Consider the following 25,559-nt stretch of genomic DNA (forward strand, 5'->3'; position numbering starts at 1 on the left):
CTTTAGTAGCATTAGAATCATAGAGTAATAGAATCATAGAACTGTAGAGTTATAAGGGACCCCCATGGCCTTCTGGTCCAACCCCCTGCAATACAGGAATCTCAACTAAAGCATCCATGACAAATGGCCACACAAGCTCTGCTTAACAACCTCCTACCGTACCTGCGTCTTGTCTTATCTTTTTGCAGACTCCAGAGATGCCACAGCATATAAATTCAGAAATCCATCTGTGGGATCCACTCTTAAGCAGATTATATGAAGGCAGCTCTAGGATTTGGCAGCTCTAGGATCTTTGACTGGCAGGCAAGGAGACCACTGAATCATGCCACAGTTGTACAATTGAAACCAGGGCCCTCACATGCCTCTCCCCCCGCTCCCCCGGGCCTAAGAAACCAGCCACCTCCCACAGTGTCTTATCCCACTGCAAAATAAAGTTTGTATTAGTTTCAATTTGCTTTAGACTATTCTGTTGTGGCTTTCACATTCTGTATGTTTTAAATTATGGTTGAAAAAAATTGTGATAATTCTATTGCTTATCTCCCCCCCCCCCCCCCGGAAATTGCTTTGATGCTTTTTCTGCAATCAAACGGTATATACATTTTATGAAGTAAATAAAATTATCGGTCCAACAGAGCAGGTGTGAAGTCCTGGAATGCAGGAGAAGTGCCAGTTTTCATTCATGAGGTTCAGTCCTTTAACACAGCGTTTCTCAACCGCTGTTCCGCGGCACGCTGGCTGGTGTGCCGCGACGTGCGGCGACGAGAAGGGCGATTTGCATTGTCACGTGCCTGGCGGCCGCCAATACACAACACTGACCCGCCGGAAAGCAATATTTCTCCTCCTCTTTCCCAAAGCTCAGTGCAAACGACTGGAGGGTGGTTTTAGAGTCTAGGGAGGCCCCCTAGGGAGGCGCGCTCCAGATCCGCCGCCGGCCCCCCTTAAGCCGCATCGAGGTTGCTCCGCCTCCCCTGCCTCCTTCGCCCGTCCTTCGCCATGGCTGCGCGGCGGACGCTGGGCTTCGCGGTCCGGAATTACTCGCAAGCAGCAGTCAAGGTAACCTTTCGCCTTTGAGCCGCCCTGCAGCTCCCCTGGAAGTGCGCGCGCCCTTGTAATCCGGGGGCAGGCAGAGCCTTGCCTGGACTGTACCACTTCGGGCCGCGGGAGAGGAGAATTGGGGGTCTGAAGGCTTCTCCCCTCCCATGGGGCGGCGGAAGGGAGATTAATTTCCTCCTTCCTACTTAATAGGGGGCCTATACGTATTCTAATAAAATAAAATGCGTAGGGGGGAAATAGCAAGACAGGGAGATAGCTGGCTGAACTATTGTAATATTTTTTGGGGGGGGGGAGGTAAAGCTTAAAAAAATATTCATAATGTATATAAAACAGAACAGTTATGACAGCTGATGGAAATTAAACAATGAAAAACAAAACTATAAAATAGGCACGAAGTACAGTTGCACATGGGTTAAATTACAGTCATAATTATATAGTCAATATAGGGCGGCACAGAGTTAAATTTTTTAACTTTTTTAATGGTGGTGTGCCTCGTGATTTTTTTCATGGAACAAGTGTGCCGTGGCCCAAAAAAGGTTGAGAAACACTGCTTTAACAGACACTAGGGGCGCGGGTGGCGCTGTGGTCTAAACCACTGAGCCTAGGGCTTGCCCATCAGAAGGTTGACGGTTCGAATCCCCGCAACGGGGTGAGCTCCCGCTGCTCGGTCCCAGCTCCTGCCAACCTAGCAGTTCGAAAGCACTTCAAAGTGCAAGTAGATAAATAGGTACTGCTCCAGCGGGAAGGTAAACGGCATTTCCATGCGCTGCTCTGGTTTTGGTATTCCGTTGCGCCAGAAGCGGCTCAGTCATGCTGGCCACATGACCCGGGAAAACTGCGGACAAACGTCGGCTCCCTCAGCCAGTAAAGCGAGATGAGCACCGCAACCCCAGAGTCGTCCACAACTGGACCTAATGGTCAGGGGTAACTTTACCTTTACCTAAATTTCTAAAAGGGGATGGACCTTAGGGGAGATGGTCTCCAGTCAGAAGCTGAAAAGGTCTCAGTTCACTTCCAACCTTCTTTCTCACCAGCAGCTCTCCTAAGCAACTCTGCCTTCTTTCCCTGTGGTTTCCTCTATAGCAGGCATGTCCAACTTTATTACTCCCACAATAAATAAAAACTGGCAGTGATCTACCAACATTGTTGAGCTTTTTTAAGGAAGCCAAAGTTGTTAAGTTGTTGAGCTTGTTTTGGTTGGGTGGGGGGAGGGTCCAGCGATCTACCATGGACACCGCACAATCTACCAGTAGATCACGATCTACCTATTGGACATCCCTGCTCTATAGGACCGGAGTAGGGCAAATAGCCCCAGATACATGTGTGCCTTAGTTCTCCTGTAAAAAGAGGTCAATCATCATGATTTGGTATGCTGCCTTAGGATAGCTAGCTGTCAAATAAATCTCCATTTGCTAGACACCTGTCTGCTGTGTAACACACCTCTGTTCCAGTTCTATTTGATGTCACAATCCTAATAACTGTAATGCCACTTTATAATTATAGAGTGCGTTTGAAGTGCTTCACATGCGTTATCTCAATAATTCTTAGAACAGGCCTGTAAAGGAGGGAAGCACCACCACATTTGCCCCCCACAAAAAGGACAGTGAATTGGAGGAGGGTTTTTCTGGCCTTAATCAGTACGGTGTTGATCAAGCACACTAACCACTTTTTAGTAAATCCAGCCGTTTTCTCATAGCTCGTCGCAGGGCACTGAATTGTGGCTGGTTGAGCTGAAATGAATGGAGTGGAAGCGGAGCTCTTCATCAGAAGCAGAATCAGTCAGACCAAAGTAAAGATGGTGAGAAAAATTATGTAGATACTGTGTTTCTGCCCTTGAAGAGCTCTGCTCAGTAAAATAAGAGAGTCTTATTTTGCAGACTGATCTTCCATTACGACTGCAGAGATAGCTTGTCTGATTCAGGGCCGTCTTAAGCATACCCGGTGCGCTGGTGCGAAGATCCCTCCGGTGCCCCCCCCATTTCCCAGAGTTGACCCCCACACACACACACTGGTTGTGGCGGCAGGAGCTGCGTGGGGCTCGGCGGGGATGTCTTCGTCGCTTTGCGCTGCCGCCGCGGCACCACTGGCCGAGCTGCTGGGTGAGGCACTAGGGCGCCCTACGGCTCGGTGGTGCCCGTGGCCTCGCTGCCAGCACGGGGCGTCTCGCTCGTGGGGCTCTATTGCGGCGCCGGCATCAGCGCAGCCGGAGCCGCCGCTGTGGCAGGAGCCAGAGCTGGAGCTGGGCCGGACACACAGCTGGTCGCTAGCCTGGCCGCCTTCTACACGTGCTTTCAGCCAGCCCAAGGCAAAACCGGAGCCGGAGCGGCACCAGAGCAGCGGCAGCAGCGCCTGGAGATCAGCAGCACAGGCAAGAAGCCACACGGGCCATGCCGTGGCTGGCGCTCCCCTTTGCCGACAAGCGCCGGAAGGTGGGCGCTGCAGAGCGGAACAGGGTCCTAGTGCCCCTGCTCCGCTTGCTTTGCTCCCTGCTCCCTCGAGCGGCGCGGCTGGCAGAGGGGAAAGGGAGGCCTCCGCGCAGCTCCCCCACTTGCTGGGGTGCCCCTCAGCACCCCTCAGCGCCCTGGCGTCCTGCGCCACTAGAATCAATGGGCGAGCTGGCCCTGGTCTGATTTGTTCTATTTACTGTGATCCACTTGACCAAGGGACTTCGGCCTCCAGCCATATTACACTGATGCCCATTTCTTCTTCCTTCCAAGATCCACTTTCCTCCTTTTGTGCCGTGTCTATTCAATCATAAGCCATTCCGGAAGTGGCTGCAGTTGCATCCTATTAGGTCTACTTTGCAAAGTTTGTTCCATTATCGTCATCCTCTGAACATTTCTGCTCGGAAAACAAACACCTGAAGCAGGGACAAAATCACGATTACAGTAGGCTTCCCAAGATGCTCAGGGAGAAAGAGCAGAAGAAAAGGAGAAAGGTGGACGAATAAGGTGTGGTTGCTATAAAAGTGCATGCTTTTTTTTTGGTGCATTTCAGATCCTTTCTCATGTCTTCCGAGAGATGACGTGAGATCACATCTCTGAGCCTTCATCACCTCAGAAGTTAACCAGGATGGAATGGATACCTCGAGTCTTTAGACTCTTAACAAAGCCTTGGATATTTGATACGAAGAAGCACTGGGCCACAGGTATGTTTACCTTAGACTGAGTGACTGAAAACGTTTTCAAGAGAATATGTTTCCTCTCCAAGATAATGAGGGGGGAAGGGGCCATTAATAGGTGTGAAAAGCTCCCCCCCTGAAATATTTTTGACTTTTCACGTAGCTTTTCTAAACAAACGTTTAGGTTTGCTTTACAATCACTCTTAAATAACACCTTTGATATTAATATTAAGCATAAGCAAGTAAATATACGGCTTTGCTCGAAATGAACAGTGCATTCCTCCATTTGAAACGAATACCTATCTGGTAGGAGTGTTTGCCGCTGAAATTTGATGAAATATTATTATTCTGTTTGCTGTGCGCGAGTGTTATTTGGTTATCCCTTCCAGGCCTTCATGACAGAGTGCCTACTCTATATGAATGAATGAATGAATGAATGAATGAATGAATGAATGAATGAACGATCTTTCTACACAAGAAAACAAATTATTCCAGAAGTAACATGAAGTTATTTTTGGAGGAAGCATGGGGTATAAATTTAATGAATAAAAGGAAGAGCTATGAAAACAACTAACCATTGTTCAAGGACTGTTCGCTTTTTATGTTTTTTAAGCATATTCCTTAGTCCCCCCCAGCCCATACCATACTCACATTTTATAATCACATGGTAACTGCATGTTATTTTATTTTATTTATAAAAGTAGTTATATACTGTCTGTTCATACAATAGCACATGGTTCACAAAAATATATACAGGGGGGGGGGAGAACACCATAAAAACAGTATAAATGATTGCTAAAATACCTGTTTGGAAACCACCAAGAAAACTGCAGAATGACAGGATGAGGCCACATGCTACAACAACCTGAGTGCTGGGCGGTGAAAGAATGCTGCATATGTGACCATGCAGACACATATATTTGTATGATAAATAAAACATCATGCATGGAGACAAAACATACAATGAAAAGGGGATTTTAAAATCCTCTAGCCGTGTGGCCACAAAACTGCAGCGTAAATGCAATGTGACAAACAAAATACAATGTGAGCTATGCTTATACCACCTGAAAATGTATTGTGACTGAATACAAGGCCTAATATCATCGTCATCCTTTTTATTCAACCATCAGTCAGAAAAAAGATACAATTATCCATACAAAGTTAAAACATCTGAAAGGGTTTTTAAACACAGCCAACACTAAAAAGGGGGGCTAAATGGATAGCCCCAAATAAATACAGTGAATTTTATTTTATTATAATATATTTATTGATTTTATAGCAAACAAAAACATACAGAATCAAAAATACAAAAAACACAAGAATAAAATTCCAACTTTCTATATCTTAGTTCAAATCTAACACTGTTGACTTCCTCGTTCCTCCTCCAACTGTGTTACATTGTAAATCATCTTTGGTAATTTCTACACCTTGACCTTAAACTTATTTTCCATTTTAACTAAGCCTTTTTTATATTATATTATTGTAACTTAACATATATTTCAAGTCATTTTCCAAACTTATAACTACATCTAAAGATATTTACTCCTCTACATTTTATATTTCTACAACCTCTCTGTACCTCAATACGGTCAATTTTAGTCTTACGGCGCTTGAAAGCTAAAAAAAGAAATTTGGCCACCAAGGAGGCTGCTTTTCTAATAGAATTGTTCAGCAAGTATAAAACCTGATTTTGTCTGGGTAGAAAGCTAAATTGGGGTAGAAGTGGAGCTATAAGATTTTGCCTAAGCTCTGTGTAAAAAGGGCAAGTTAGGAGAATATGTTCGAAGGCCTAATATGTTTAGTGTACATTTTAGGCACATGTCTCATGTACATACATTCATTGGGATTGGTAGTGGCAGCCAGCTGAGTGTAATTTCACTGGCAAACCGGAGCTTGCTATCGTGTAACGGCCCTGTTAGTGCGACACAGCAAGCCATAATAAACCACAAAGGACAAACTTTGGCTTAACGCCATTGTTTATTAGCAGAACAGCAAACCATGAGTGCTGATTCCCATGTCATAGTAACCACTCACTCGCTTGATCATCACATTGTCATGGTGAGTGGGCTTGCACATTCCTATGACCGTTGTGACCGATGATGATGATAATAATAATAATAATAATAATAATAATAATAATAATAATAATAATAATTTATTATTTCTACCCCGCCCATCTGGCTGGGTTTCCCCAGGCACTCTGGGCGGCTTCCAACAGAAAAATAAAACGCAATAATCTATTAAACATTAAAAGCCTCCCTGAACAGGGCTGCCTTCAGATGTCTTCTAAAAGTCTGGTAGTTGTTTTCCTCTTTGACATCTGTTGGGAGGGCGTTCCACAGGGCAGGCGCCACCACCAAGAAGGCCCTCTGCCTAGTTCACTGCAACTTGGCTTCTCGCAACGAGGGAACCACCAGAAGGCCCTCTGTGCTGGACCTTAGTGTCCGGGCAGAATGATGGAGGTGGAGACGCTCCTTCAGGTATACTGGACCAAGGCCATTTAGGGCTTTAAAGGTCAGCACCAACACTTTGAATTGTGCTAGGAAACGTACTGGGAGCCAATGTAGATCTTTCAAGACCGGTGTTATGTGGTCTCGGCGGCCGCTCCCAGTCACCAGTCTAGGTGCTGCCAGTCTAGCGAAGCCTTTGGGACTCTCGTACTCTCAGCAGGGTCACCCAAGGCGGTAAGGTCGAAGGGAAGGAGCTAGACAAAGAACGATCCAAGAAGTCCTGAACGGCAGAGCAGGCAGATGATAACAAGCGGTATGTTACAACGGCTGTGAAGGCGGATGAAGGCTGCAGCAGACAGGAATCTACCAGTCGTCGTCACTACTCATGCCATCGGAACAGAGCCTTACTGCAAAGACTGTGCGCTGGTCAGCGTGATCTACACACATAAAACAAATTCACACACAGGTGTCTTCCAAAAAACCATCCCAAACCCAAACCCCCAAAGTCCCATAGCAATCGGCAAATGGTAACGGGGTCAGGATCATGAAATCTGGAAGCCCCTGGTAATGAATCGGCACATGGGCGGTGAATACAGATTCAGTCGTTCTGACTCAAGGAACGAGGCAGTTGAGCAGCTCGGCAGCTGTATCCATGACTGAGCAGCCCTTTTTAGGATCCACTCTGGTCACCCCAAAAAGGGGGAGGGGGTAGAAAAGGTACCCTAAACATAGTCTGCCTCCCTTTTCCCCTGATTGGATTACCGCGCCCAGTGAGGTCACCACCCAGCGGTCGTAAAAGACAAATAAACATGGTAGACCACAAACCAGTTTGCTGCTTCCAGCCCGACAAAGCGAGGAGAAAAAACAGGAGCGGTTCAGAATTCTTACTTGTTAGCATCAGCATATCGCTTGTTCGTGGCAAGCCATGGTTTATGTTGCAAACTGGGCAAAGATGTGAAAAGGCCCTCAAGCCAGCAAGCTAAACGTTCAGAGTGCTCAGAATCCAGCAGCTCAGTTCAGCAATGCTCACGCTTACCCCTTGAAACTAAGAAACATACACAACATATACATTTGCCAGTAAAAAAGAAGAAAAAGGACACAAGCCATCACACTGAGCGCATCCCTAAGAGTTTCTGTTATTAAATCGTAATCGGGGTTTGACCTCGTACTGCCGAAATAATCTGTCAACACTTAAACAGATTTTCTCTTCTCGGATTCTTCTCCCCGGGTGCCCTGTTAACACAAGTAGAGATCACTCCACAGATTATTATGTGTGTTGTATGGTCTTATTGCTCAGAATAGGGGTATTGCTTGCTCTCTCTTTTAGCTTTCAGCATTTTTAAAAAAGCCATTTGGATAACAAGCCATTATTTCCATCTGGATGGAAATTTGTTTACAAAAAGGGTGGTGGAGAGGGTTTTTAACACCTCTAATGTCTTTAAGTTGTCTTCAGTCTCAAAAAGCAAATATATTTGTCCTCATTTTTACTACTGAAGCAACTGAAGCAGCAGTAAAAGCAGTTTTTTTATTTAAAAAAAAGTATGGGAGGTCAAGCTGTAGCCATAGGGTGGGGAACAGCCTGCAGACTAAGGCTTTTCAAAAGTATCCCAGTCCCTTCCCAGATTATCAATTTGGGCTTCTTTATTTCAACCTCCAGATGTTTGCATGTGTGCGTGACATTTAAAAATCTCCAGGCCTGGGGGGGGGGGATACTGTAAGTCAAAAACTGAAAATGCAGGGGAAGGACCCAGAACAATTTTGAGAGAGATGAGTTGTTGTTGTTGTTGTTGTTGTTGTTGTTGTTTAGTCGTTTAGTCGTGGCTGACTCTTTGTGACCCCATGGACCAGAGCACGCCAGGCACTCCTGTCTTCCACTGCCTCCCGCAGTTTGGTCAGACTCATGTTGGTGGCTTTGAGAACACTGTCCAACCATCTCGTCCTCTGTTGTCCCTTTCTCCTTGTGCCCTCAATCTTTCCCAGCATTAGGGTCTTTTCCAGGGAGTCTTCTCTTCTCATGAGGTGGCCAAAGTATTGGAGCCTCAGCTTCAGGATCTGTCCTTCCAGTGAGCACTCGGGGCTGATTTCCTTAAGAATGGATAGGTTTGATCTTCTTGCAGTCCATGGGACTCTCAAGAGTCTCCTCCAGCACCATAATTCAAAAGCATCAATTCTTCGGCGATCAGCCTTCTTTATGGTCCAGCTCTCACTTCCATACATCACTACTGTACTGGGAAAACCATAGCTTTAACTATACGGACCTTTGTCAGCAAGGTGATGTCTCTCCTTTTTAAGATGCTGTATAGGTTTGTCTTTGCTTTTCTCCCAAGAAGCAGGCGTCTTTTAATTTTGTGACTCAACCTCTAGCCCTTTTGCTCACAGAGATAAGGGGAAATATGCAGACAGGATTCTACCCAGTTTGCTCAGCAAACCTGTCTGTGCTTTCCATTGTTCTGATACTCAATAAATGCAAAGCGTGAAGAACAAACAGCCCTTGGTACTTCTAGCTCAGCATTGAGCTATTGCCTTTCCTCTTCATCAGCAGATACGGGCCATCTGAAGGCAGCAGTCTGAAAGATTGCCTCCTGCCCGACCGTCCCTATCAGGTGTTAAGATGGGCAAAAGGGACCCTCTTGTGAATTCTGCCACCCTCAGAAGCTCCGGGTGGCAGTGGCCCAGGGGGAAGGCATTCTCTGTAACAGTTCCTAAGCTGTGGATGTCCCTCCCCGCAGAGGTTCATCTTCATTATACAGTTTTCAGCAGCTGCTGAAGATGTAGCTCTTCATCCTCGCCAATGACAACTGCGATGAACATTATTGTGGGCCACCCACCCTACTTCTGTGGTTGCATTTTTCCTTCTATTGTAAGCTTTGGAAACTGTTTTAATGATGTATTTTAGATTGTTGTGCAGATGACACGACCTTGATGGCAGAAAGTGAGGAGGAATTAAAGAACCTTTTAATGAGGGTGAAAGAGGAGAGTGCAAAATATGGTCTGAAGCTCAACATCAAATAAACCAAGATCATGGGCACTGGTCCCATCACCTCCTGGCAAATAGAAGGGGAAGAAATGGAGGCAGTGAGAGATTTTACTTTCTTGTGACAGCAGTCACAAAATTAAAAGACGCCTGCTTCTTGGGAGAAAAGCAATGACAAACCTAGACAACATCTTAAAAAGCAGAGACATCACCTTGCCAACAAAGGTCCGTGTAGTTAAAGCTATGGTTTTCCCAGTAGTGATGTATGGAAGTGAGAGCTGGACCATAAAGAAGGCTGATCACCAAAGAATTGATGCTTTTGAATTATGGTGCTGGAGGAGACTCCTGAGAGTCCCATGGACTGCAAGAAGATCAAACCTATCCATTCTGAAGGAAATCAGCCCTGAGTGCTCACTGGAAGGACAGATCGTGAAGCTGAGGCTCCAATACTTTGGCCACCTCATGAGAAGAGAAGACTCCCTGGAAAAGACCCTGATGTTGGGAAAGATGGAGGGCACAAGGAGAAGGGGACGACAGAGGACGGGATGGTTGGACAGTGTTCGTGAAGCTACGAACATGAGTTTGACCAAACTGCGGGAGGCAATGGAAGACAGGAGTGCCTGGCGTGCTCTGGTCCATGGGGTCACGAAGAGTCGGACACGGCTAAACGGCTAAACGACAATCCGCACTAGGACCTTAACACAAAGGGCGGTTAAAGCATATTAAAATAATGATGATGACAAAACAACAGCAGCTTTCATACTTGTATTTATGTATTTGTTGTACCTAGTGGGCTGTATGGCCCCAACTTTGTTGTCTGATGATGTTCAGCTCTACACAGAAATGGGTAACTTGAGCCCATTTGTATGCAAGGTTATATGAAATGTGTATGTTTGTATGCATCGGTTTCTGCATGTGCTGGAGAGGGAAGTGAGGGGCAGATGGGGCACGTCAACCTGAGAAGGTAACTCATCCAGGAGAAGGAAAACTCTGACCCCCAACCTCTGCTGCCTTGTGGAACATCTTCAGAAGAAGAAAAGGCTAAGGAATAAATCTTACACAAATCCGGAGTGGAGTCCCTAAGATGGTTGGATGGCCCCTTGTACGTCTCCTTCCTGCAACTCCACTACCGAACATCTAGCTGTGGTTGCCTGGAGGAGTTTTCGGCTGGAGACCTTAACACCAATCACACCTTCCATTTTAACAACTGGTATTCAAGGAATTCTACAAAGAAAGGAGGAAAATTCTGTTTTGTTGACGTGGGAATTTAAGTAGTACTCTTGGGGTCAGGAAGAAGAGAACCTGCTTCCTTATAGGGTGTTTTTGGTTTATGGCAGGGATTGGTTCCTAATTAATTGAGCGAACACTTAAATCCCAGGCCTGGGGGTTTCCCATCATAGGCCTTAGCCAGATTAGGAAGGAAGTAGATTGTAATCCCTTTAATGTGAGCCGAGATCTTTCTCCTGTTGTTTTGGGCAATCCTAGGCAACCGGCAGGACCCCAGGTTTCATTTACGTCAGAAAAAATACTACTTTATTGTTGGAACAGTAATATTAAGTAAAGAACACTGCAAAATGTTCCGCAGTGCTAAATTTTCGCTTGCGAGTAAGTTCTGCTGGCACCAGTGAAATTTACTTCCCAGTAAACAGCATAGAGTTTCCACAAATTAAAGATTGGAAGTATGGGGTATATTGTATAGGATAAAATTAATACGTTCCAGGCGTTAGTCAGAAAAAAATGTTACTCAGAGGAGAGCCATTGAAATTAATGCACCTGGTTAGTAATTTTAATGGGTTTACTCTGAGTAAAACTTAGTTGAATGCCACCCAACGTGAGCTTCTGATAAAGCCACAAAGGAATTATTTATTTTACAAGCTTGAACTGTTTGGGGGTTCCAAACAGTTTTTTAAAAATCCAAGGGGAAAAGCCCAATTTTTTATTAGGCATAGCAAGCCCTCAACCAGGGCCAGCCCACCCATGAGGCAAGTGGAAGTGATCACCTCAGGTGGAAGGATCCATAGGGGCAGCAGATCTGACCTCCAAGGAATGGATGCTGCCTCCAGGGTGGACGACCGGGCGCCATTTTGTGGTTCCCCCTGGTGCCAAAATGTCTTGGGTCGGCCCTGCCCTCAGCTGTGCCGAAAGTATTTAGTAACATACCATTTGTAACATACCAAACCAGGGTCGGCTCTAGGGGTAGGCTGGGTGGCGCGGGGCTGGCAGGGGGATGCCGCGTGGCGGCCCACCAGCCGCAACAAGAAACGGGGCAGGGGTGCCGGCACGATCTCCGCACCACAGCACCAGGGCGCCCGACATGCTTGAGACGGCCCTGTACCAAACACATGTTTAAATCCGAACTCTCTCAAAACTAAGCCTCACCTATTCCTTCAAATACTAACAGGAGGAGGATTTTTGACTTTTGTCATTGGGTGGTGTCTCTTCTGGCCGGATGCTGAGGAAACACAGAGGAGGAAAGAGGCAGGGCCATTTTGTTTCCGTGGCATCAGACTGCTTTGGAACATGCTAAAAGCTCCAATACGTCATAAAGGGTGAACATTCTTCTGCCTCTCCAGAGAGAGTCCAGCCTTATACTCTTGGCCTAGCAAAGCCCGGTCAAGCAATACCACCACAATGCCAGAACAGCAGCAGTCAAGACCCCAGCTCAGAGGTAATGGCTCTTTCGCTTCCTTATTTTTTTAAAAAAATAATTTTTATTAATTTTATATAACAACACAAAAAGACAAAACATTTAAAAAAACATTTCTGCCCACCTTCCCCCCTCCCCCCACAAGTCCCCATCTGCCACAAGTGGATCCTGCGGGTGTTGAGAGTCGAAGGTAGTCCATTTTAAAGCTGGATTTGTCCCCACCCCCCTCTCCCCAGCTCCCGAACCCCCCCCCTGCCACCAGGAGGCCCCGAGACATAAGGAGAGATTGGGATAGGGAACCCCCCAACCATTTATATCTTTCAACATAATAGACAGACAAACAAACAAATAAAAAATTTCAAATTCTTAATTTGTTAAACATTATATTTGTGACTTCCTCAGATCCCTTCTTCCTGATTTTCATGATTCTTAAATATAATTATGGCGGGTTTCTTATTCTTATTTCCAATTCTAATTCTTAAAACTCAACATTATTTTCCTCCTTCGTGCCCCCTCCCCACAGGCCCCCTCCTGCCACAAGAGGCACCCAAGAGGTGTGACCATCCAAGGGAGGTCTAATTTGTAATAGGCTTCCTTCCACCCCTCCCTCCCCCCCAAAGCCCCCCCTGCCACCAGAGGCTTCAGGTCGATAGGGAGGAAGATATGTGGCTATCCACCCAACTACCTGTCTAAACATACTTTGCTACTCCACAAATCTAAAATTTCTTCCCCCAGCCCTCTTTCGCTTCCTTAGGGTCGAGGGCCGGCTAGCAACAAGGTACTGAAGTGTTCCCCAAGCCCTCTTGGCTATAGTGTGAAGCCACTGGTCTTGACTCTCCATCACAATCACTTCCAAAGCCATACGCTCTACCTTAGTCAACTTCTTTGTGGTGCCAAAGCTCACCTGGCCCCAGAAAATGTGCAAGTGTTTGGCTCAGGAGGAATTCTGAAAGGGCTTTTCAGTTGATGGTAGCAGACACCAAGAAAGGATGCAGGTGGCTCTGTGGTCTAAACTCACCCTGTGACGGGGTGAGTTCCCGTTGCTCTGTCCCAGCTCCTGCCAACCTAGCAGTTCAAAAGCACACCAGTGCAAGTAGATAAATAGGTACCGCAGTGCGGGAAGGTAAATGGCATTACTGTGTGCTCTGGTTTCCATCACGGTGTCCCGTTGTGCCAGAAGCGGTTTAGTCCTGCTGGCCACATGACCCGGAAAGGTGTCTGTGGACAAACGCCGGCTCCCTTGGCATGAAAGCGAGATGAGCGCCGCAACCCCTGAGTCGCCTTTGACTGGACTTAACTGTCCAGGGATCCTTTACCGTAGTAGACACCAGTCTAGCCTCTGACACTCCCCTCCAAGTTACCTTCCTCGCCCCCCCCCATTTTTTGGTGATTGTCCCCCACAGAGCATTTCCTGTCAGAAGAAAGACGAGTGCCACCACCCTTCACCGTTCTGAGAAAAACCCCTTAATCCTAATTTTATTTTATTTTATGGTAGATTTACAGAAAGGGAAACACATACCAATAAATAAATTTTAGAATGGCACAAGATTAAACATGGACATACACAACATGTATTATTATTTAAATTAAGACCCCTTAATTTAAATTAAGACCCCTATTATTTAAATTAAGGGGAAGTGAAGAAGTTTGAAGAAATAAGATGTGATAATATTGTCATTTTTGTTTTTTTGTTTTTGTATTTCTTTTTTTAATTTTTCTTTTTTTCTTTTTTTCCCCTCTATGTAAAATTCAATAAAAAAATAAAAAAATAAAAAATAAATTAAGACCCCTTGTGCTGGGCTCCACTCCTTTCTTCCCTGCCCTGGGAACAGTATCATTTTAATAATGCATATGCATTTCAGGGGTCCCCCCTTTTAAAAGAAATTTTAAAATTTACAAACAATTACCAAGCAACCAAAACCAAAAGAGAATTTCATAAATTCCCATGGTCTTCCCTGCTCCCCTTTGTGGGTCCTTATGTTATCTTTTCTTTTCTCCTTCATCTTTTCTGTTGATCCAATTCTATTAAATCTCCATTACAACCACAGTCCAACATTCAACTACAAATGGCATTCCGGTCCTGCTAATAATTTTAACTGTTTACAATGATTTTTTAAGATAATTTCTATATTTTCCCAATTCCTTATTAAAATTTTAGTCTTCCCGATTTCTGACACTTCCGGTCATTTTTGCCATTTCTGCACAGTCCATCAGTTTGATCTGCCATTCTTCTCTGATAGGGACTGTGACTTCTTTCCATCTCCGGGCTAATAATATCTGGGCATATGCATTTCAAATCACATTGTGTGAACGTAGATTAAAAACCTGTCATTGGAAACCTTGTGCGCACAGAGGAAACAGGACTGTGAAGGTGACCTCAATTGCTCTCCCATTTGTGGTAATCGGCGGCCATTTCCACCATCTCCCCCTGCACCATATTATACACCATTCCCAAGGGTCTCCCAGCCCTCAGGAGCAAATTTTCCAGGAGCCCATGGGGCCGCTACGGTTGTTTATCTGTGTGTTTTAACTTGGAGCAAGGCTTCCCTCTTCCATTACATTTACCCATCTAGATTCAGGTAGGTAGCCGTGTCTGACACAGTAAAAAATAAATATATATATTTTTAAAATTGTCTAGTAGCATAGCACCTTATAGACCAGGGGTGGCCAACTCTCAAGAGACTGCGATCTACTCACAGTTAAAAAGAGGCAGTGATCTACCCCATTTTGGGGGGGTTCAGGTTGCTGAGCTTCTTTTAGGGAGGAAAGCCCATTTTTAGGGGTTCAGGTCAAAGTTGTTGAGCTGTTTTAGGGGAGTCAAAGTTGTTGAGCTTCTTTGAGGGGAGCCAGTGATCTACCAGTGATATCTACCACAGACGTCCAGTGATCTACCGGTAGATCACGATCTACCTGTTGGACATGCCTGTTATAGACCAACTAAGTTTGTTCTGGTATAAGCTTTCGTGTGCATGCACACTTCTTCAGATACTTCTGCATGCACACGAAAGCTTATACCAGAACAAACTTAGTTGGTCTATAAGGTGATACTAGACAATTTTTTAATTTTCTAATCTAGCAAGCTTCTATCTGTTGATCAGGGGGAATATAGCAGCAAGGGGGAAGTTTTCCCCACTGCTCTATAGAAATGAGAGATTATACTTGGCCAAGAGTTCTCATCTAATCTGACAGCGGCTAAAGAAAGTTCACATTCCAACACAAACCCTGCCAAGTTCTGCAAGCCACCACCAGGCACATTTTGAACTGTGGTAAGTCATACAACAGGGGGTGGAAATCCCTTAATGACTCAGTTGCCATTTTTCTTTGTTCCAGAGAACCAGTGCAACATGACAGACATAATGCAAAGAATTGCCCTTTCCAAGGTAAGAGAGCGCTCATGTGCTCGGATCGCCACGGGACCTAGGTGGCGCTGTGGGTTAAACCACTGAGCCTAGGGCTTGCTGATCAGAAGGTCGGCGGTTCGAATCCCTGCGACGGGGTGAGCTCCCGTTGCTTGGTCCCAGCTCCTGCCAACCTAGCAGTTTGAAAGCATGTCAAAATGCAAGTAGATAAATAGGAACCGCTATAGCGGGAAGGTAAACGACGTTTCCATGTGCTGCTCTGGTTCGCCAGAAGCGGCTTTGTCATGCTGGCCACATGACCCGGAAGCTGTACGCCGGCTCCCTCGGCCAATAATGCGAGATGAGCGCGCAACCCCAGAGTCGGTCACGACTGGACCTAATGGTCAGGGGTCCCTTTACCTTTACCTTTAAGGTAAGAGAGCGCTCGTGTGCTCGGATCCTGCTTGTGGGTTTAACGCAGGCATCTGCTTGGCCACTGTGAGAGCAGGACGCTGGACTAGATGGGCCATTGGCCTGATCCAGCAGGCTCTTAAGAAATGCTTTTGCAATTAAAAATCTGCAGCAAGTGCAAATAGATATACCTAAATTGCAACTTCTAATCAGTAGGGTACATCCAGAAATAGAATAGTTGTGAATTAATTATTTTGATGCCATACCTATCAGGGGCGTACCCAGGATCAAAACTGGGGGGGGGGCGCAAGCCATGGTCATTCAGAGGTGAGGCCAAGGCACGGGAAGGGAGGGGCCACAAAGTGGGAATGTGGGTGGGGCTACAGGGCCAGCGGGTCCGGCGACATTGCGGCGGTGGCGGCGGCCGCTAAATGAACCCCCTAAACTCTCTCACACGAAATTCCCCTGCTCTGAAGACACTGCTCCCATCCATTTACGGCCTAACCACCCCCCTGAAAAACCCCTTTGGGCCCCGCTTTCCCTCCTCCAGGTCCCCCTGAAGCCTTACCAGTCCCCACCCTATATACCAGGGATGGGGAAGGGGCTCAGAGGTCTAGTCCTGGGGGGCCATCCCCCGTGGCCTGGGAGGATACCGGGGACCCCCCCCCCACTGCCAAGCTGAGACCCTCAAAGAAGAATAAGAAGCTGCCACCGCCGCCTCCCCATCGCAAGGGAGCAAAAGCGAGCCCCACCCCCAGCTGTGACCCTATGGTGATGGCGACGGCTCCCCCGCCCTCAACGCCCCTCTCTTGGCAGGGGCAGCGAGGGAGAGCGGATGTGGGGGGCACATTGCAAAGAAGGAAACAGCAGCCAATGCCCGGCGAGGGCAATGCACGCAGGGGGAGCGGAGAGCTGTGCTGCCCCCCAAGGCAGCTCCTTTCCTATTGTCCGGGGCGGGGGGCGGTGAGGAAGGATCGCTGCCATTGCGCTACTCCTGCCGCCGGCAATCCGGCGCAAACACCCCCACGCAACTTCCTTGCAGCAGCCGCAGCCGCCGCCTTCGCACGCCGCCCCCCGCTCCTCCTTTGCGGGCTTCTGCTGCTTCTGCCCGCCGAGGCTGAACTGGCTCCCGTTGGTGCACTTTCTCTCCCGGCCCAGGAGGAGTCTCGGTAGCAACTCCTAACTCGGGGGGGTAGGGGGTGCGGAGAGGGGGGAAAGGGAGCGATTCCCAGCCTGCGGCGCCAACAATCGCTGTGCAGCCTACTGGGAGGTAGAGCGTGCCAACGGCTGCAACCAATGCAGAGAGCCGCGTCTCCTTCGCTTGCCAGCCCAGCAGAACTCTTAGGCAGGAGAGGTCGTCGCCCGGCAGGGCTTTCCATTGGGAGGTGCGAAGGCTTTAGTGGGCGGGGATTGGTGCAAATGTAGGCAGGGCGGGCTGAGAGGAGGAGCCACTGCCGAGGAGCCGCGGCACCAGCAGCGTTTCCTCCCCCCCTCCCCTCCCGTGTCAACAAGCGGGGCTCCTGTGCCGGGTATTTGCTTCCCTAGTTGGGCCCGCGGTTTGGCCTTCTAGGGGGGGGCAGCTGCCCCCCTGCCTACGCCCATGATACCTATTTCAGATGTATCCACATTGCATTGATTCTTGGAAAGTGCAGCATAGGGAGCCCATAACACACACACACACACACATACACACCTTTTCAGACTGACCCCAGAAATAAATTCTATTCTCTCTCTTTGCAAAGTGTTTCAGGGGGAGAGTTTGTGTGTGACGGAAGAACTTAGAACAACTCTCCATTCTGTTGCTTTAGTGAGCGCCCTGATAATGGAAACTGTAATAATTTGAATGATCCCTTTCTCCCCCCCTTCTCCCCCATTGCTCAGCCACCTGTGAACAAGGATATGTACAACACCTTGTACACTAAGGACTACATACACTATGACGACTATCACTACCAGGTGCCAACAATGGATGCCTCACAGGTAGGCAACACTCTTCTCAAGCATTTTCATGTGAAGGTCTTCCTTACAGCCAAACTTTTCTCCTAGCTAAGAACATACAGTGGGTTTGTACAGCCGTTCATAGCATTGCTCCCCGTCTCATAATGAGGGCAAACCCAAATGAGCCAAATGAGCCACAATAAAAGCATCTGGTCCATGGGCAGGCAAACTAAGGCCCGGGGACCGGATCCAGGCCAATCGCCTTCTCAATCCGGCCTGCAGACGGTCCGGGAATCAGCGTGTTTTTACATGAGTAGAATGTGTGCTTTTATTTAAAATGCATCTCTGGGTTATTTGTGGGGCATAGGAATTCATTCGTTTTTTTATTTTCAAAATATAGTCCGGCCTCCCACAAGGTCTGAGGGACAGTGGACCAGCCCCCTGCTGAAAAAGTTTGCTGACCCTTGATCAGTGGCAAACGGTGCCACTTGGCTGCCCGGGGTGGCACCCCCTGGGGGTGCGGGCGTCGCTCCGCAGTGCGCATGCATCCTGACGCACGACGAGCCAGGACAGACTGCACATGTCCGCATATGCGCAATCCGTCCGGGTTGGTGCTGCTGCTCTGCTCGGCCGGCGCGCTCTGAAGCAGAGCACGCTCCGGAGCGGGTTTCCGGGCAGCAGCGCTACTTCCGCTACACCAGAAGTCGCGCTGCAGCCATTATGGAACTGGGCAGAGCAGCATCAAAAGTCGCTTCTGAGCATGCTCCGCCCAGTTCCAAAATGGTCGCCGCGCCAGAATAAACTGGGAAAAAACAAAAAAAAGTTTTTTCAGCTAGGAACATCTGGAAAAACGGGGATTTCCCAGGGAATACGGGAGACTTGGCAGCTATGGTAATTATACAACCTTTGGAAGCCCTGTACAGTGGTACCTTGGTTTATGAACAGTCCTGTTTACGAACTATTCAGTTTATGAATACCGCAGAACCAGAAGTAGTGAGCTTTACCTCGGTCTACGAACGGAAGCCGAACGGTGGAAGGGCACTGGGGGCGGGAGGCCTTATTAGGGAAAGTGTGCCTCGGTTTAAGAACGGATTTGGTTTAAGAACGGACTTCAGGAATGGATTAAGTTCGTATACCGAGGTACCACTGTACAGGGAAGCTTTTTATGTTTTGTTATGTTTTCATACATGTTGGAAGCCACCCAGAGTGGCTGGGGCAACCCAGTCGGATAGGGCATGCCTATTTTCATCAGAGAAGTGGTGGACACTGAGCATTATGTTTGCAGGAAGATTCTAATGGCTCTTCCCAGCCAGATCCACAGCTTGTGTGAATTGTTTGTGCAGATGCTGAAACTGGAAGCCCAGCTGAAGGCCAAGGAGTTCCATAGACCTGTTGAGCCTAAACCTGTGAAATACGTCGAAGCACCTGTCTGCCAAGAAGTTCAACCACCTTATCCTATGGACATGGGCCGGAGGCTGACCACAGACCAAGCGGCTCCACCACCATTTCAGCAGGTCCAAGAAGATCCACAGGTTTGCCACCTTCTTCGCGAGCGAAGCGCAGCACAGAAGATGGAAGCGGAGAGACTAGCTCAGCAGGCAGATGCATGTATTCCGCCAGGTAAAGAGTCCTGCAGTTCTTTGCCATGTGAGTCTTAAAAATTTAAGGAGATCACTGCGAGATCCACCCAAACCCACATATAGACCAGCATTCTGTTCCCACAGCGGCCAGCTTACCTTCCAAGTCCCGGACTGCAGAATCTGGGACCGGCAGCCGTGTGACACCGGAAGTTGCGTCGACGTAACTTCCGGTGTCGCTTTGCCCTTCTATGGGCACAAAAAATGGTCGCCGCCAGCTTCAAAAGTTGCTTGTACGCATGTCAGGAAGTGCGTCGACGCAACTTCCGGTATCGCTCCGCCCATCTATGGCACCAAAAATGGCCGCCGCCGACACCGGAAGTCGCTTCTATGCACTTCTGGACATGCGTAGATGCGACTTTTGAAGCCGGCGGTGGCCATTTTTGGTGCCCATAGAAGGACAAATCGGAAAGAAAAAATGGCCGCCGGCAGGAGAAAATAACGGAGAAAAATGGGAGATGAAGTGATACAGGGGACCACCGGGAAAAGGTAAGTAAAAGCGGGGGTTTCCCGGGGAAAACAGGGTACTTGGCAGCTATGGCGGCCAGCAGGCATGACCTGAGCACTGTAGCATGCATTCTCACATTCATGATCTCCAGCAACTGCCTGTAATCCTGGAGGCAATATCATTAAGTATTATATTATTCATTTCATTTCTATACCGTTTCATAGTCTTAAGGAAAAGCTTTTTAATTTTTTTTAATTATTTAATTTAATCAATTAATCAATTAATCAATTAATTTAATTATTTAATTTAATCAATGCAATATATTTCGCCTTTCATAGCCTCCATAAATTTGTCTAATTCTGTTTTCAACCTGTCCAAGTTGGTAGCCATGACTACATCTTATACAGTGGTACCTTGGGCTACAAACACCTCAGGTTACAAACACTTCGGGTTACAAACTCCACTAACCCGGAAGTAGTACCTCAAGTTAAGAACTTTGCCTCAGAATAGGAACAGAAATTGGGCAGCGGCGGAACAGCAGGAGGCCCCATTAGCTAAAGTGGTACCTCAGGTTAAGAACGGCTTCAGGTTAAGAACGGACCTCCAGAATGAATTAAGTTCGTAACCCGAGGTACCACTGCAGTAGCACATTCCATAGTTTAAATATGTTTCTTGCAAGAAGGATAGGGTAAGTGAGATACAGGGTGGATCTACACAGGGGAAAACACTATAAATAAGTCAGAAATTAAATTGCCGTAACAAAAGGGAAAAAACCCTATGTAGAAATCGCATAGAAAAACTGTTTGCTCTCTGGCGCCATCTGGTGTTGCATGTTTTTAGTGCATTCAACATGTTGCTTTTTGACTAATGTAGCTGAGTCCACAGAAATGAAGTCCTCCTGGGAAGCTAAACCTTTCCTCTATGACGGATTATTTGGTGACTAACATGCAATATAGCCTGCCTTTGAAGAAGAACTAATTTTGCAGCGCCTGTCTTACAAATGTGGACTTGCCCCTTCTCCAGGTCAAGTACACTCTCCTTGCATCTGCCCAGAACAGGGCCAGAATTGGAGTGACTATCAACAGTTTCTCCTGGAAACGCAGCGAGCTACTGAAATGCAACTTCGTGAAATTAAGAAATCACACATTGGATCTACTGTGTTTCAGCCAGGTCAGTTGAGTTAAATTAAACACACGCAACCACTTGAGGATATTTTGGTAAATATTCCTAAAGAAATACAAGATGATGTATAAAACTCCTAATGACATCTCCACTTGTTGGCTGAACATTCTTTCCGTAGACGTTTACCCCAGAACCGAACCAAGTACTTACCAAAGAGATTTTGTACCCTGGCCCAGACTCCGAAGTGGATTTTGTAGCTTAAATAGGAACTTCTCCAATCTTGTCTTTGACGATGGCTACTACACTGAGTAAGAGGCTTTGCAAATACTTTATTGGGGGGGGGGGGAACGGCGACAAAGGGAAGCAACAGAACAGTAACATTTACACTCATACATTACATTGTGGATCTCAGGATCAGTTCAATGCAAGGTCTCTTCTGTTGACGGTCTGCGTGTCCAAAAGGAAATCCAAAGGAGATGGGCAATTATAAGATGCACAGTGGTACCTTGGTTTTCGAACGTCTCGGAAGCCGAATGTTTCGCCGAAAACCTGGAAGTAAATGCTTCCGTTTTCAAACGTGCCTAAGAAGTTGAACGGCTTCCGCTGCGTGTTTTTCCATTTTCTCAATAGAACTTGCAGCCAGCCCTTTGGGCCTTGGTTTTCGAACGTTTCGGAAGTCAAGCGGTCTTCCGGAATGGGTTACGTTCGAGAACTGAGGTACCACTGTCCTTTAAAATGCAGTAAATTCTTCAAACCACTGCATAATGAATGGTGGGCGTTTGTCGGTGACTCGGAAACTACAACTAATCCAGAATGCGGCAGCTAGACTGGTGACTGGGAGCGGCCGCCAAGACCACATAACACCGGTCTTGAAAGATCTACATTGGCTCCCAGTACGTTTCCGAGCACAATTCAAAGTGTTGGTGCTGACCTTTAAAGCCCTAAATGGCCTTGGTCCAGTATACCTGAAGGAGCGTCTCCACCCCCATCATTCTGCCCGGACACTGAGGCCCAGCACCGAGGGCCTTCTGGCGGTTCCCTCGTTGTGAAAAGCCAAGTTGCAGGGAACTAGGCAGAGGGCCTTCTCGGTGGTGGCGCCTGCCCTGTGGAACGCCCTCCCAACAGATGTCAAAAAGGAAAACAACTACCAGACTTTTAGAAGACATCTGAAGGCAGCCCTGTTCAGGGAGGCTTTTAATGTTTAATAGATTATTGTGTTTTCTTCTTCTGTTGGAAGCTGCCCAGAGTAGCTGGGGAGACTCGGCCAGATGGGCGGGGTATAAATAATAAATTATTATTATTATTATTGTCCTTCAAAACTCAAATCATTGCACCCACAAGGGCTTACACTGTATTTCTGAAAGCGGTGTTGCCAGAATCCGTCTGAATGAGTCCATCAATTTGGCCTTAAAACTCCACCAAAAGGTGTGCAGAAACTAAATAGCCCACTGGTGCTGGAGCTTTTTCTCTTCATGCAATGGGATTCCCACGAGCAACAGTGCAACTAAGCAGAAGGCAACAAAGTTATCTGACTTTGCCACATCATGGCTTCTAAAGTTAAGAGGGCACCCCCAGAATTCTCCATTTTATCCTGCCATGACTCTCCCTCCCTCTCTCTCTCTTTCTCTCTCCTCTCTCCTCCCAATACAGGAACCCCTGGGTATCAGAATACATGGACAACTACAACATTTTCTTGAAGAAGCTGAACAGGAAGACTCGGAACCCTGTGTCATCTTTCTGCTCAACAGTCAAGCCCGTAACCCATTTCTCTCACCAGATGCCCTCTCAAACACCAATAGCAGTGAACACAGCACCTTGAAAGTGTACAGCGATAATTATTATGGTATGTTCTAAATTGGACCCCGTGGTATCAGAGGTGCCATTGCCAATAGTAATGGAAGGTGGAGGTCCAGTCCATTTTTAGTGGAATATGCACAGAAGGGATGAGGATTTCTTATCTGGAAATGATCCCGCTGTACTAAGATCATTTAAACTATTGCTGGATCAAAAGAGGTCTCCGCAGTTCATGACACTGTTGGATTTGATTGTGAGGAGATACAGCAAGCAGATTCTTTTATATTTAAGCATTTATGCTTTGCTGGTTTGAACAAATATCCATATGCTAAAGTGTCACAGAGAGAGATGACACTTGGCTCAATTTAGCTAGCACGAATTTGTCACAGGTAGGTAGCCGTGTTGGTCTGAGTCGAAGCAAAATAAGAAAATTCCTTCAGTAGCACCTTAAAGACCAACTAAGTTTTTATTTTGGTATGAGCTTTCATGTGCATGCACACTTCGTCAGATACACTGACACAGAAGTCACCAGACCCTTATGTATATTCAGAGGGTGGGGGTGGGAATGATGGGAATGGGTGTTGGGCTGATAGGAGTGGTAAACCTGTTGATGGCTGTTAAGGACTGCTGATTACTGTAATAGGTTCTGCGGGGGGAAAGCAAGAATTTGATCAAATACTGTATTGAAGCCCTCTACGCCAGTGATGTCACATCTTGTGTCAGTGAGTTCCATAAGTTAATTATGCAATAGGTGAAGAAAAGCTCCCTCTCTTTCCTGCATAGAGCTCCACATTTATTCCCATTATGAAAGTTATTGTTTTAGCTTCTGGAAGTATCCATCCCTAAAATGCACCCTAGATATATTTACATATATATTTCTCTCTCTTTCTGGTTATAGTTCTGCAAGCAACACAGGATACCAGCCATGGAGATTTGGACATAGGACCTTGGAGGCCTGAAGACCTGTTATATACCAGAGACAAGTTGTTTATATTTAGTGTATTTATACATTTGTGTATATCATAGCAGGGATATGATATACCTGCTTACCCAAGTAAAACCAGAGCCCTAATTTGAACGGTGTATTGAAATGGACAGTGCCACTGTGCAATGCATATATCTTAGAATCAATAATCAAAGATAGAATTGTTCAGGTCAGTGTGCCTTTTAAATAAACAACAAATGGACAAAACAAACTGAGATGGCTTGCAGCACTCATTTTGCGTAACACTGTGCTTGGTCACCTGAATAGTTCTTCATGGCTGGCTTGGGTTTTTTAAAATGAAATTGTTCTGTTCTTATTTTTAGCTGTAAGTCACCTTGCGTCCTGGTCAGGGGAAAAGGTGGGGTAATAGTAATACTAATAATAGCCAATAGCTGCCAAGTCTCCAGTTTTCCCCGGGAAATCCCCATTTTTCCAGCTGTTCCTAGCTGAAAAAACTGATTTATTTTTGTTTTTCCCCGGTTTATTCTGGCACGGCGGCCATTTTGGAACTGGGCGGAGCATGCTCAGAAGCGACTTTTGATGCTGCTCTGCCCAGTTCCAAAATGGCTGCAGTGCGACTTCTGGCACGGCGGCCATTTTGGAACTGGGCAAAGCAGCATCAAAAGTCACTTCTGAGCATGCTCCACCCAGTTCCAAAATGGCGGCAGCACTACATCCGGTCTGCTACTTCCGGCCCGGTCCCTTATTTCTCTGACAGCAACTTGGCAGGTATGCCCCCCCCTCCCATTCAGGATGCTTCTAGGAGTTCTCTGAGCCTTGCATGTTGGACACTCACTCTCCAAATCCATTTGGAATAAGCATCCTTTGCAGTTTTGAGAATTAGATTCAGGTAGGTAGCCATGTTGGTCTGACGCAGTCAAAATATATATATAAAATTTTCCAGTAGCACCTTAGAGACCAACTAAGTTTGTTCTTGGTATAAGTGCATCCACACGAAAACGTATACCAAGAACAAACTTAGTTGGTCTCTAAGGTGCTACTGGACATTTTTTTTATAAGTTTTCCAAATGCTCCCTCTCAGCTTTCCAAAATCCCAGCCTTTCCTGCTGCCCGTGAATAGCAACAAACTGAGTCACAGAGGAGCCAAACCAGGTGTAGAATTTCTGGAATTGTGTATGTTGCCTTCCATTCCTGCAGGTGGTGCTGTTTCCATGCTGACCTTTATAACTGATACTGAAAGTGTTCAGAAAGGATAATTTCAATACGTATAAATAATCCATATTGCGTAAGTCTTGGCTGCATCTCATACAAACAATCTTAATTGGGAGGAGAAAGCCAAATACAGTGGTACCTCAAGTTACAAACGCCTCAGGTTACAAACACTTCAGGTCACAAACTCCACTAACCTGGGAGAGTTACCTCGAGTTGAGAACTTTGCCCCAGGATGAGAACAGAAATCGTGTGCCGGCGGCGCAGCGACAGCAAGAGGCCCCATTAGCAAAAGGACGCCTCAGGTTGAGAACAGTTTCAGGTTAAGAACGGACCTCTGGAACGAATTAAGTTTGTAAGTAGAGGTACCACTGTACAGTGGTATCTCGACTTACGAACGACTCGACAACCGAATTTTTCGACTTACGAATGGGGGAAATGGCCGCATGCTTACGAATGTCTCGACATCCG

The 25,559-nt window shown here is 46.7% G+C and overlaps 1 protein-coding gene across 1 annotated transcript; it reads left to right on the forward strand.

Moving 5' to 3' along the window:
- Nucleotides 1–3,100: 3,100 nt before the first annotated feature.
- LOC118094559 (uncharacterized) lies at nt 3,101–24,115 on the forward strand. Its single transcript, XM_088655802.1, has 7 exons — nt 3,101–3,482; nt 15,576–15,625; nt 17,876–17,974; nt 19,276–19,552; nt 21,041–21,187; nt 21,318–21,447; nt 22,790–24,115. The coding sequence occupies exons 1-7, from the start codon at nt 3,101–3,103 to the stop codon at nt 22,956–22,958; spliced, it is 1,254 nt and encodes a 417-aa protein (XP_088511928.1). The 3' UTR covers nt 22,959–24,115.
- Nucleotides 24,116–25,559: the final 1,444 nt, after the last annotated feature.

This window comes from Zootoca vivipara, chromosome 12 (assembly GCF_965207765.1).
Source record: "Zootoca vivipara chromosome 12, rZooViv2.hap1.1, whole genome shotgun sequence".
Taxonomy (NCBI): Eukaryota; Metazoa; Chordata; class Lepidosauria; order Squamata; family Lacertidae; genus Zootoca; species Zootoca vivipara.